This window comes from Podarcis cretensis, assembly GCF_951804945.1.
Source record: "Podarcis cretensis genome assembly, chromosome: 13".
Classification (NCBI taxonomy): Eukaryota; Metazoa; Chordata; class Lepidosauria; order Squamata; family Lacertidae; genus Podarcis; species Podarcis cretensis.
Window position 1 is genome coordinate 11,061,949 of NC_137182.1, and position 13,320 is coordinate 11,075,268.

Here is a 13,320-nt window from a genome sequence, read left to right on the forward strand (position 1 = left end):
GGGGAGAACAAGGGAAAAAAAATCTCCCCCTCTCTGCACAGCGCAGATGGTGAAAATGGGGGGGGGGGGACATGAGGCTTAGAATATAAAAGCTACTTACTAAAAACACTATACAGTGGTGCCCCGCAAGACGAATGCCTCACAAGACGGAAAACTCACTAGACGAAAGAGTTTTCCGTTTTGGAGGTGCTTCGCAAAACGAATTTCCCTATGGGCTTGCTTCGCAAGACGAAAATGTCTTGCGAGTTAATGCGGGGTTTTTTTCCTCCCCCCCCTTTCTAAGCCGCTAAACTGCTTATCCGCTAAGCTGCTAAGAGCCGCTAATAGCGCTAATCCGCTAAGCCGTCAATGGGCTTGCTTCGCAAGACGAAAAAACCGCTAGACGAAGAGACTCGCGGAACGGATTCTTTTCGTCTTGTGAGGCACCACTGTAATGCAAGTATTTTCGCCACCCTCTTCTATTTTAGGTAATTCGTATTCAAACATATGCCACATTAGGAAGGGCCATAGGAAGTTCTCTTACACTGAGACAGACCCTTGCTCCATCTAGCTCAGTATTGTCTCCAAGGCTTCAGGCAGAGGACATTTCAGGCTCTACCTGAAGATGCCTGAGATTGAACCAAACCTGGTACCTTGCTTCACCACGGAGCTAGGGCCCCTCCAACTGTTAACTGTTTAAACCTAGCTCTTAGCTCAGACCCTTTCCTTAAAGGCTTCCTGCAGGAATTGTTTCAAAACACAATCTGAGCTTTCAATATTTTTGTCCGAAACAGATTTTGCAGGCACTGAAGAGGCAAATCATAAACTGTGCACGAGACAGGAAAATGAAGTCCAAGTCGTTTTTTTAAATGCAGCCCTCATCCACTGGATCTTTCAAGACAAGACAACACACTTTAGCAAAACAAAGTCTTGCATTATCTTTTCGGAAAAAAAGGTCTAATACACAGGAAGACAAAGGAAAAGCTTCAATGAACATCTTGAAAAAAATTCACAATAACTAGACCAATACTATTGGCTACAGTCTTGGGATCTTCAACAAAAGAAATTTTAAAATTGCAGAAATAGATCCTGCATGTGCAGCGATATACATGTATATACACGTACACAAAGAGAGCGCGCGCGCAATTCTATCATGTTAACAGTTTTAGGCCTGTGAATAGGGCTGGCAGTAGCAATCTTCACATACCGTATATACTCGTATACTCGAGTATAAGCCAACTTTTTCAGCACATTTTTTATGCTGAAAAAGCCCCCCTCGTCTTATACTTGAGTGAGGCGGGCGGTGGCGGCGGTGGAGGGATGAGCAGCCCGAAAGGAGCCCTTTCTCACCACTGGTCCAGCCACCGCCGCCCGCCTCTCGCAAGGGCAGGCACAGGAGCCGCGGTTGGGAGATGCACTGCGCTGCGCCTCTCCCAAGTTTGTGCTAAAATTAGGTGCTTCGGCTTTTACTCGAGTATATACGGTACCTCTGCCCCAAATGTATAAACATCTTCCTCCCTCAATTCTCAGCAATTTGCAGAGTACTTGGGGGGAGGGGGGGGGAAGAATGCAGAAGCCATGAAAGATATTTGCCAGAGGACTTAAGAGTGGGCCTTGATGGTGACCCCAAACAATGCCTGACTATGAAGACATGCCAAAATTTGTGCACCCCTTCTTCTGGGGGTTCCAAGGTTATTCCAAAGTGCACTGCTTTCTCTTCCTTAAGATCCCTAGTGCCAAATGGATCAAGTAGGAAATAATATTTGTATTAATAATATGGGTAATTTAGCAGACACTTTCGTTTCAACCATCGCAGAAACACAAGGAACAGCTGTCAAGACTGTTAGAACAGGCTCTGGCGAAGCAAACACTCACTTGTCCATCTGCCCTGAATTTGCTGTACTTTCAGCTCTCATTCGGGTGAGCGCAGCAGCAGCCTCATCTAACGCACAGCTGACCGAAGACGTCAATCTGCGAAGCACCTCGGGATCTGCAAAGGCTTTTCCATCGGCTGTGGATAATTTACCTATTCCTTTTGTTCCAAGATCAATAAGCCAGTGGATAAGCAGTTTTTGCATGGGAAAGAAAAGAAAAAAGACCATTTGAGCCCATACAAAATACTAGCAAGACACTAGTTTTATCACATCAGGAAAGGCCAACAAACTTTCAGCGGTGGAAATGTAGTGTGAAAATTCACCGGAGATCAATCTTTTGAGGATATTAAAAGTTACTAGTACATTCTTCCTGGCTTCAATGAGTTTATAGTTTCTTATTTCAGGTTACTACTGATCGCTACCAATCCTCGATTCTGACTTTTGAATCAGAAACCAGAATCTCCACACAACCAAGTATGTATAGACCTAATGAGAAAGAAACTGACAGGTTGTGTTTATAGTGTTACTACAATCTCTCCTTTTATACACTGTTTCTAAATTTAAAATACATTTCCAAAGCAAATTATGAAATCAATAAACTTAACATTTAAGATATAACAAAAAAGTCTGTCAACCAAGGTACAGGCAGAAAATAAAACCAGCATTAGCAATTAAATGAATAGAACCTGCTCATAAAACGACATAAAACAGTTTGTGCAAATGTTAAGCGGGTAAAAAACGAGTTTGTGCTTTGTTAAAAACCTAAAAACTCAAAAAGGCACTGGCAAATGTAAGGAAGTATCTAAATTAAGATCAATAGTTTTTGGCAGGCCTTTTCTATTAGTGGTTCCCCATTTGTGGAATCCTCTCCCCAGGGAGGCTTGCCTGCAGCCTTCATTACATCTTTAGGCGCCAGGCAAAAAACGTTTCTCTTCAACCAGGCATTCAGCTGATTAACATTCTATGGCTTTTAAAAGTGTGTTTGTGGGAGGGGTTATTGGTTTGTTTTATTATGTATTTTGTGTTCTCATTTTGTATTTTTCTGTTGCGAATCACATTGGGATCTACCAATAAATAGTGGTACATAAATAATAATATTAATAATGATAATAATGATAATGATGATGATGATGATGATAATAATAAACAACTATGGAATAGTTATTTGTTTGAACTTATTCAGTCGGACATTGTTGCAGTCATGTCACAGGAAACAACATGGAAGGTCAAGTCCACCACAATAAGGAACAGATGGAACTCCTATCTTCAATGGATAAAAACTACTGGAACAAAAGAAATTCAGTGGAAACTAAAGATGCTATGCCCGTGGCTAAGGATAATAGTTTGAACCCTTCCAATGGAAGGGGAGGGAGGGAGGGAAAGGAAAACATTGTACGGGAAATTTAAAATTGGAAGGAGATAATATAATGTATGTAAAAATCCCAAACTCGAATTAAACTAATAATAATAATAATAATAATAATAATAATAATATTTACCGGCAGCTTCCAGTAAAGCTTCTAACCTAGCTTGGGTTTCTGGATCTACTGTTCTTAGATCAGCACCATCAGCAGTACTCGACAGCAGCAATTTTGAAGCTGTCTCCAGCATTGGATTTTCCAGGTCATCCTGATCCAAAATAAAGGACTCCACCTAAAAGGAAGGAAAACGTTTTAACACATACTCTATTTGCAATGCTGTGACAAAAATCAAAAGACGCTGATGATGTCCTTCAGTATCTAATTGGCTATATTATAGTGTGAGAATAAATGGCAATACAAAGCATTCATACAGACTTGCTTCCAAAACACTGGACTTATTTCATCGAGACTCTGAGAAACATCTGGTCCAACCCTCTGCAATGCGGGAATATGCAGTTGTCCCTTACAGGGAACAACCATACAAGCATGGTTGAAAACAACAAAGTTAACCGCAATACTTATTATTTGTCTCTAAATTTATTGGTTTCTTTTGCACTCCTACCTAGAAACACCATGCACAGCTGCTTCTGAACACCCGGCTGACACGCCACTCCATCTCTAGCCTAACAAAAGTTTCCCATTAGTAAGGGACTTTAGTCATTGTGAGGGACGCGGGTGGCGCTGTGGGTTAAACCACAGAGCCTAGGAGTGGCCGATCAGAAGGTCGGCGGTTCGAATCCCCCCAACGGGGTGAGCTCCTGTTGCTCGATCCCTGCTCCTGCCAACCTAGCAGTTTGAAAGCACCTCAAATTGTAAGTAGATAAATAGGTACTGCTCCAGCGGGAAGGTAAACGGTGTTTCCGTGTGCTGCTCTGGTTGGCCAGAAGCGGCTTAGTCATGCTGGCCACATGACCTGGAAGCTGTACACCGGCTCCCTCAGCCAATAAAGCGAGATGAGCACTGCAACCCCAGAGTTGGCCACGACTGGACCTAATGGTCAGGGGTCCCTTTACCTTTACATTTACCTTAGTCATTGTGAGCCATGATCTCATCAAAGTGTCTTAGATTAAGACTAATTGAATAACTGCAGGGCTCATCTCATCTTCTGCATTATTTACTAGCTTATTTACACAATAAGGAGCAATGAAGTCCAAATGAGTTTACCATGTAGAGTAAGGGACACATACAGAAGTCAACACACACTAACAAACCCTAACTTCACATATCCATTGAAGGGGTCTGAACTGGCAGTTACTAAGCAGGAAAAAGATATGATGGTCATGGTGGATAGCCCATGTACAGCAGCCCATGTACAGTACATACTGTCCCATGTACAGCAGCCATGGGAAAGGGCAAATTTCATGCCAGGGATTGGGAATGAACACCCAACTGCTAATATTGTAAAGCTCTTGTACAAATTTCTGGCATAACCACAACTGTGTGCAGTTCTGGCTGCCCCCATCACAAAGAAGATGCTGTAGAGCTGGGCATCTTGAAATGAGTTGGGAACATCTTTACAATAAGATAAAGCATTTCTGGCTTTTTGAAAGACAACTAATGCAAACTATGATGAAAGCTTGTAAATTATATATGGAGTGGAGGAAGCAGATAGAAACGTGTTTTTCCCCTTCTCTCATATTATACAATTCAAGCTCATTTTACAGATATCATTTCATCAGGAGGTCCCTTCTGCACAATGTAGAACCAGGCCTTTAGTATGGCGGCACCTACAGTACTCCCTTCCAATACAGGAGCCCTCTTTCCTACCCTTTTCGGTGCCTCTTGCAGACTTTCCCTTACTAAAAAGCCTTTTAAGTGGAGACATTTATCGCAGTCTGAATCTGCACTGGACCTGAATTGTTTTTATTTATGCTTTTCATTGTTAAAACATCCAAAAGTTATTTACGGGATGTGGTTCATAAATGAATAAAATCAGTAAAATAATCTCAGCCTGGGAATACTCTATTTAAAATATTCACTTCTGTATAAATTACCATTCAAGTAGAAATCACTTATTTTATAGGTTAATAAACATCGATTATGCTTTGGAGGTCTTTAAGCAGAGGCTTGACAACCATATGTCAGGAGTGCTCTGATGGCGTTTCCTGCTTGGCAGGGGGTTGGACTCGATGGCCCTTGTGGTCTCTTCCAACTCTATGATTCTATGATTCTTTCAGAAACAGAGCTAAGTTCCATCAGCGCCAGTTCCATCTCATTCCACCAGCGCTAGGATTTTCCCTTGTGCAGCAGAACTCCCCCTGCACGCCCACTAAATCTGTCCTAGGGGTTTTCCGGAGCAGATTTTGGGAGGCTATAAGGTACATATAGGGAGGGGGGGCAAAGTTCTATTGTGGAAGCATAAATCCTTATCCTAAGTGAAGGAAGGCATCAGATATTACCCCTAGTATGCAACATCTCCATGAAACTGCTGGGAGCTATTATTCAAGGATTTGGAGTGAAGTGCAAATGAATAATAATAATTATTATTATTAATAATAATAATAATAATAATAATAATAATAATAATAAATAATAATAATAATAATAATAATAATACACACCCCGCCCATCTGGCTGGGGTTCCCCAGACACTCTGGGCAGCTTCCAACAAAATATTAAAATACAGTAATCCATCAAATATTAAAAGCTTCCCCAAACACTCAGCTTTCTTTCAGGAGTCAGGTGAGGCAGTCAAAATGCTGAGTGACTACCTGGACTCAGTAATGGGCTGCATGAGGGCCAATAAACTGAAACTCAAAGTTGAGAAGATGGAGATTCTGTGGGTAGCTGATCTGCCCATCCAGGGAGATGGTGCTCAACCTGACCCAGATGAAACTGCACTCCCTATAAAAGGATCCAGATCACTGCCTGGCAGTACTCCGAGATCAAGTTGCACCACCAGAGGACCAAGTAGTCACCTTGGCAAGGAATGCCTTTCAGCAGTTTATGGCCAGTGTGCCAGCCTCTCCTTCAAAGATACAATGGCCACGGCTGTAGGCTCTGGCAACATCTAGGATTTACTGCTGCAATGTGTGCTGTGGGGGGAGCAGCCTTTGAAGACTTCATAAGCTGCAGTTTGTTCAAAATACTGAGTCTGGTTGGCAGGAACATACCTAGTCAATTTTGAAAGGTTTCTAGACCATTTCCAAGCTCACCTCTGAAACCCTACACTGCTTAGGACTCCTAAGGGCCGAAGCTGACAGCCAGTCAAGCCAAACACATCCTAGGGTTGAGACGGGCAGAAAGTGAACTGGGAAGAGGTTGTCTGTCCCCCTCAGGTGAGCCCTGCTCATTTGCATCTTCCCTCCTAGGGCAGCAGTTGGGAGGAGACAACCCATTCATAGAACCCCTCCTCCACTGCAGGAAAAAGAGAGAGGTCCCAAGTCTAGGGTTTAAGTGCTCCTTCCACATCACCCTTACTGCTGATAGAAAGTAGTATTTGATGCAGGTAAATACTCCTGTACATGAAAGCTTATGTCATAATACATTCGCTAGTATTGAAGGTGCACTGGAATAGCAGGTAGAGTTTTGCAGTTTTGGGACATGAAGTGAGGGAAGAATCCTAGCAGGCTTGCCTCACAATCCACCAAAAAGTTCCTGAAACAAATAGATACAGCAGACGCTATTAACCAGACTTTCAATTTTAACTTCCCTATTCCATCTACAAGTGGAATGTATTTCAGATGTGGCAAGTAATGGTGAGATAAGGTCTAACGTCCAGATCCTGTTAGAGACCTAGTTACCTAGGCTTAGAAAACATCACCTGGGAGATTTCAAGGTCTGTTCCAAGCTGAATGCCCAGTTACCACAGCAAGTACTGTCACTCTCATTGCCTTTGTGCATTAGAACAGAATCTCATTGCCAAATAAAGGCTTCCTGTGCAGGAAGGATGACAGCCTCAAAGATCAAGGTCATTTTCTTGGTAAGCTGTTTAAAATAAAATAAAAAGGATCCCTGCTTTCATCTTCATAAAAGAAGGACCAGAAAGAAGAGATGGCAGGGGTGCCTAAAGTGTTTTTTCTCTGTGCAGCTACAAAACATGGACATAAATAAAAACCACGTTTCAACGACACTGTATGTACTAACTTAGTTGGACCTGCTTCCTCACTCTGTGGAGAAATCACATAACAGGCCAAATCACTTGACACTGCACAACAGGAGATATAAGGTGCTTAACGGTAGCTTCCTCTTAACAGTGCAAATATAAAAAGTTGAAATACAAGGTAGATCAGGCTGCAAGCAACTGTGAATGGGGCCGCAGCCCAGCATGTGCTCTGTGGACTCTCCTCTGGCAGCTAAAAAAGCCAATGCAATTCTGAGCTGCATCAATAGGAGTATAGCATCTAGATCAAGGGAAGTAATAGTGCCACTGTATTCTGCTCTGGTCTGGTCAGACCTCACCTGGAGTACTGTGTCCAGTTCTGGGCACCACAGTTCAAGAAGGACACTGACAAAATGGAACGTGTCCAGAGGAGGGCAACCAAAATGGTCAAAGGCCTGGAAACGATGCCTTATGAGGAACGGCTAAGGGAGCTGGGCATGTTTAGCCTGGAGAAGAGGAGGTTAAGGAGTGATATGATAGCCATGTTCAAATATATAAAAGGATGTCACATAGAGGAGGGAGAAAGGTTGTTTTCTGCTGCTCCAGAGAAGCGGACACGGAGCAATGGCTCCAAACTACAAGAAAGAAGATTCCACCTAAACATTAGGAAGAACTTCCTGACAGTAAGAGCTGTTCGACAGTGGAATTTGCTGCCAAGGAGTGTGGTGGAGTCTCCTTCTTTGGAGGTCTTTAAGCAGAGGCTTGACAACCATATGTCAGGAGTGCTCTGATGGTGTTTCCTGCTTGGCAGGGGGTTGGACTCGATGGCCCTTGTGGTCTCTTCCAACTCTATGATTCTATGATTCTATGATTCTATGAATCCCCATACAGTAGTGGTGCACTTAACCCAAAGCAGCAACAATGAGGTCTACCTGTTTTAAACTGGACCGGGCTTTAACCTCTCTTGTAGCCTGGCTGCTCTTTCTTAGGAAAAGGAAGAATGCATACCTTCTCTCTCAGTAAAGGTAAAGGGACCCCTGACCGTTAGGTCCAGTCGCAAACAACTCTGGGGTTGCAGCGCTCATCTCGCTTTATTGGCTGAGGGAGCCGGCATACAGCTTCCGGGTCATGTGGCCAGCATGACTAAGCCGCTTCTGGCAAACCAGAGCAACACATGGAAACGCCGTTTACCTTCCCGCCAGAGCGGTACCTATTTATCTACTTGCACTTTGACGTGCTTTTGAACTGCTAAGTTGGCAGGAGCAGGGACCGAGCAGCGGGAGCTCACCCCGTCGTGGGGATTCAAACCGCTGACCTTCTGATCAGCAAGCCCTAGGCTCTGTGGTTTAGACTCTCTTAACATGGGATCGGCTAGTGCTTCAAAAGCTGCAAGGAGGCTTGTTCTTCATTCTTTCATGCCCCTGGAGGCAGCTATCCCTCTCCACAAGGCTGGAAGTTGGCGCTTAGTCTTATGATGCGACTGCTGTGCAAACAAATACAGCTTTAAATTAAGAACGGTGGGACATTCGGCAGAGCAATATATAGCAGCTATCTTGTCTGCGGCTCCATGTGTCATTTCCTAAAAGCTTTCCCTTACCACCACCACCCTTTAGGGCAACGCCCAATTAAGACTAGAAAGGAAATAGCCTCTTGTACAGATTCTAGGAGGTAGTCCTGGTTGCTACGTGGGATGACCAAGACTGCTTTATCCACCCTTTCTGTGCTTCTAAGTGAGCACTCTGAACATATTGCATGGGATTGCTTCTGACCTTGTTGCTTTTAAAAAATGGCAGTCACATGAAAGAGCCTTGTATTCAGCCCTCAGAGTGATCCCTGCTGAACAAAGCCTGCCTCCTAATACATAGTGCAGCATCAACTGTTCAGGACAGGAGTAGGGGACTGGATGCAGCCAGTGGACCAGATCCTGACCTCGCCAAACTTCCTGAGTCACACTGAGAGAGTGGCAGATCTCCATGACCTGACATCACCATGGCATCAGTTCAAGTGTTTTCTTTTACAGACCAGCCTGAATTGCAAACAAAATGTTCCTTTGCCCCCAGTTTGATTTCAAACCTTGCAGGCAAAGGAAGCAGCTGCCTACTATTGCAAAGCCCATTTTCTTTGCTGGGGTGGTGTGATTTCAAGTTGCATGCAAATGAACACCATTGCTTGGCAGGCAGGCTTTACCTTTTAATGTGCCCCACACATGACATGAGGTGTGAGACAACTGAGTGTGGTTTCAGGTAAATAGCTTTGCATGCAAAATTAGGTCCTTCTTGGGCACAATTTATTTTTCTGGGCCTTTGACAGGTAAAATGTATGTGATTTCTGTAGGACTACCTCCATTTGTTCATTCTTTGACTTGTTTTAAATTGTTTCGTTGAACTCCTTTGTCACTGGATTATACGGTTGTAACTAGGACCTTATGATGAAGTATGGGTAAGAAACAATTTTAATGAGCAAAGTATAGTGAAATCATCCCTCATCTATACAAGTTTATTTCCTTTAATACAGGATATTTTGTGACCCAAGTAAACACAAATCAAATTCTGCACCAAACACACCACATTTTGAACCCAAATATATGTTCATTAAGCAACATTCTGCAAATATCACGTTATGTATATACGTCTTAAGATTTTACAATTTGGTACTAAACTTTTAAACAATTACTAAGTAATGCAAAACAATTTATTTCTCAGAATGCATACAAATGTCATGCTTTATTCACTACTGCTGCTTTTGTAAAATATGCACCTCACTTTTCTTTTGGCAATGATCAATGAAATGAATGTAAGTGAAAAAATGTGATTGGGGACGGGAGCACCTAGTCATACAAACTATCCCTAAGCAGAAAAGCTCCCATTCTTTTTTCAAAAGCCACCAACATTCTTACATGTATTTAAAGCTGAAAATATAATAGCTAGCTGGAATTCTCAGGAACCTTTGATTGTTGTCAGATTCTGACAGATTCCGCATAAACAGATTATTCAAGTAAATCTTAATGCAAATAAGTGTGCACTGTCAACAACTGCTTTAGCACTAAAATCTACATAGAAATTTGTGCCTCAACACTCAAATTTCTGCAACTGTGAGGGCAGCATATAAGTTTTATTGGGATTGTTAACGAAAACCCATAGGCTGCTATAAAAAGCCAGTGTAGGGTGGTTGAATGCAGTATGCAACTTAGAAACCCCCTTAACTCCCCCAAGTTATGCTACACAAATTTGATTCTCATGACAAAATCCAAAATGACAGTTGAGAAAACAAAGAGTTCTTTATATATTGTATATATAAATGTGGCTGGAATAATAGCTCTAACACAATAGTAAGCCCTGAACTGTATAATAGAGGGAAGTGTTTTGTCCAACTCAGATGGCACCACATCTCCTCACTAGAAGATGACAGCAGGGACTTAAGGAGGACCCCTTCTAATTAGCAAGGGTCTTCCTAACTGTCCCAACTCCCTGGTAGCACCTAATGCAAATTTTACAATTAAAAAGGTGTGCAGACAAATATGTTCTAATTTTGTATTATGTACCCAGCATCCTTCTGGGGCCTAAAGGTAATTTGTTTCCATAGGTCTAAACCACTGGCCTTGTAAGGTGAGTCACACCAGGGCACAGTCATCAGAAAGTTACATCCTAAAAAGAAAAGAAGAAGAAGAAGAAGAAGAAGAAGAAGAAGAAGAAGAAGAAGAAGAAGAAGAGTGAAACCCATTTAAAAGACTGGGGTTGGAGGAAGGTCCCAGCCCTAAGACAACTTTAGATGATTGGCCTAGATCACAAGGATTTCCTTACCATTCTTCATGAGTGAGTTACTTGCATAGACTTCCAAAACTCTGTTTTATAAATTAGAGGGGGGTGCATTATAGAGGTATTGTTATAGTTAAATTAATGGTCTGATAAATGCGGTTTTTAAGAATAGAATTGGCATTAACAATACGAGGCAATACCAAGTGGACCAGCCATTTCTTGAGCAATACCATTTAAGCCAAAGTTACATTCCAGTAAGGATTCCACAAATGCCATGGTCGCAATCACAACAGTGACCATTCCTCCCCGCTCATGAGAGTGATCTTCCCCTCTTCTCTGACTTGAGTGAAATGAGGAGATAAGGATAAGGCACAGGCAGGCTTTAAAGTTTACTATTGTTTGTGCTGATTAGCTCACATTCACAAGGTGCATGAGGACATTTGTTCACTTATTTTATCTGTACTAATCAATTGGAAGAAACAGGGATTCCAGCTTAAAAATTAGTGCTGGGGGATGGAGTAGAATTCAGTTCTCTCTTTTGGTCTGCAAATCACTAAGAAAAACATCTTCAATTCTAATACTTCAGATTCCTGGTATGATCTGTGAGGTACTAAATACCAACAAATATAAAATAAAATACAGCCTCTATGCTTCTCCCCTTACCTTGATGAGGCTCCTAGATTCGGTTAGTGATTTAAGATTTTTGAAGAAAATTCATTCGAAGTAATATAACTTATTTGCAAGATTGTTTAGCTTTCAAACATAAATGTATAGACTGTACTTCAGCTGGCTTAATAAAAGATATTATTAACCAAATGTTCAACATATATTACAGATCCTATCCATGTTTACTCGGAAGTAAGGACTAGTGATCTTAATAGTGCTTACTTCTGAATAAAATATGAACTGCAGTTTTAGAATGACATGGTGAATGAAAAGTCCAAGCTTTTACTCAGAAACAGTTGGAATTTAAGAAGTGTTCTATGAATCAGGAGACCTGCCACAAATCCTTTTAAACACTTTTTAAACAGTTAAAATCCTTTCAACTCACTGCTTTAAAATAACTTTTTTTAGGAAGACACAAGATCTACCCACCCAGGAAGAATGGCAGATGAAGGTGATGGACTACATGGAACTGGAGGAAATGACTGGCAGAATCCGAGATCAGGGAGAAGAGTCGGTGGAAGAAGATTGGAAGAAATTTAAAGATTATTTACAGAAATATTGTAAAATTAAGGAATGTTAGAAAGATGTTGGAATGAAGTTACATGGCTTAGCAGAAATGTTATAAAGAATTAAGTATAATAGATTGTAATTGGATTAAAGGAAAAAATAATGTTAGAATTTGTTAAGTTAAATGATAGGACAGAAGTTTGAGGAAGATGGAAAGGATTTGCTGAAACAAATAATCAAAGTGGAATACAAAAAAGGGAGGTGTGAGGAGGTCGCTGAAACAAGCAAAAGAAAGTTAATAACATTGAAAGTATTGGTTGTGTTTCTTTTTTCTTTTTTTAACTGTTTTTGTTTTATTTTTGTTATGTATATGTAATATTTTTGTTTTTGGGTTGTATTGTATGGTTTTGTTATGTTTAATTCTTTTTCTTTTTTCTTTCTGTAACTTTCAAAACTTTAATAAATATTATTTTTTAAAAAAAATAACTTTTTTTAGGGCAATATTATCAACCAATAATTCATGTAAAACTTGCTCAGCAGCTTACCAAATTATGGATTTTCTCAGCAGGCATTTAGAGTAAAGTGGCATGTGCTTGTGAAAGCATGACTGTACCATATCATGTGTCATGCAAGCCGGCAAAGGAGAAATCCAATCATGAACTATCTTCACCATTATCAGCACGCTAAATGAATAATCCCATACGCTAAAAATAGTTTCATTATAAAATCCAGAGTACAGCTTTTCCAAACCACATGGCCAGAGAGTTTCAACAATCCATCTTGGAAAGACTGCATATGATAAATAGACTCTCGTCTACGAAATCTCATCCAACAAAAAATGTTAGTCATTCAGGGACTCTGCACTGAGAAACTGACAACTATGTCATTTTAGTAATAACATTTCTTGGGCAGGAAATTAAAACAGGCATCTAAATATCAAAACCCACACATGCACAGCTGTTTGGATTTTGAACCTGAAAACAAATTGTTTGAGAAACCTCTCAAAAGCTGTGAAATGAATCAAAGAATAAAAGTATATAGGCTTTTTCATGTGTTTATCACATTTATCAACTTAG

General features: G+C 41.1%; 1 protein-coding gene across 4 annotated transcripts in view; it reads right to left on the reverse strand.

The window, feature by feature from the left end:
• Positions 1 to 13,320, reverse strand: part of ANKRD17 (ankyrin repeat domain 17) — a 109,864-nt gene that overhangs the window by 66,387 nt on the left and 30,157 nt on the right. For all 4 annotated transcript variants that reach the window (XM_079949175.1, XM_079949173.1, XM_079949172.1 and 1 more), the window contains exons 2-3: positions 3,353 to 3,506; positions 1,855 to 2,011 (exon numbers count right to left, since the gene is read on the reverse strand). In XM_079949175.1, coding sequence (XP_079805301.1) covers positions 1,855 to 2,011; positions 3,353 to 3,506 — 311 coding nt within the window. The remainder of the gene's footprint in view (positions 1 to 1,854; positions 2,012 to 3,352; positions 3,507 to 13,320) is intronic.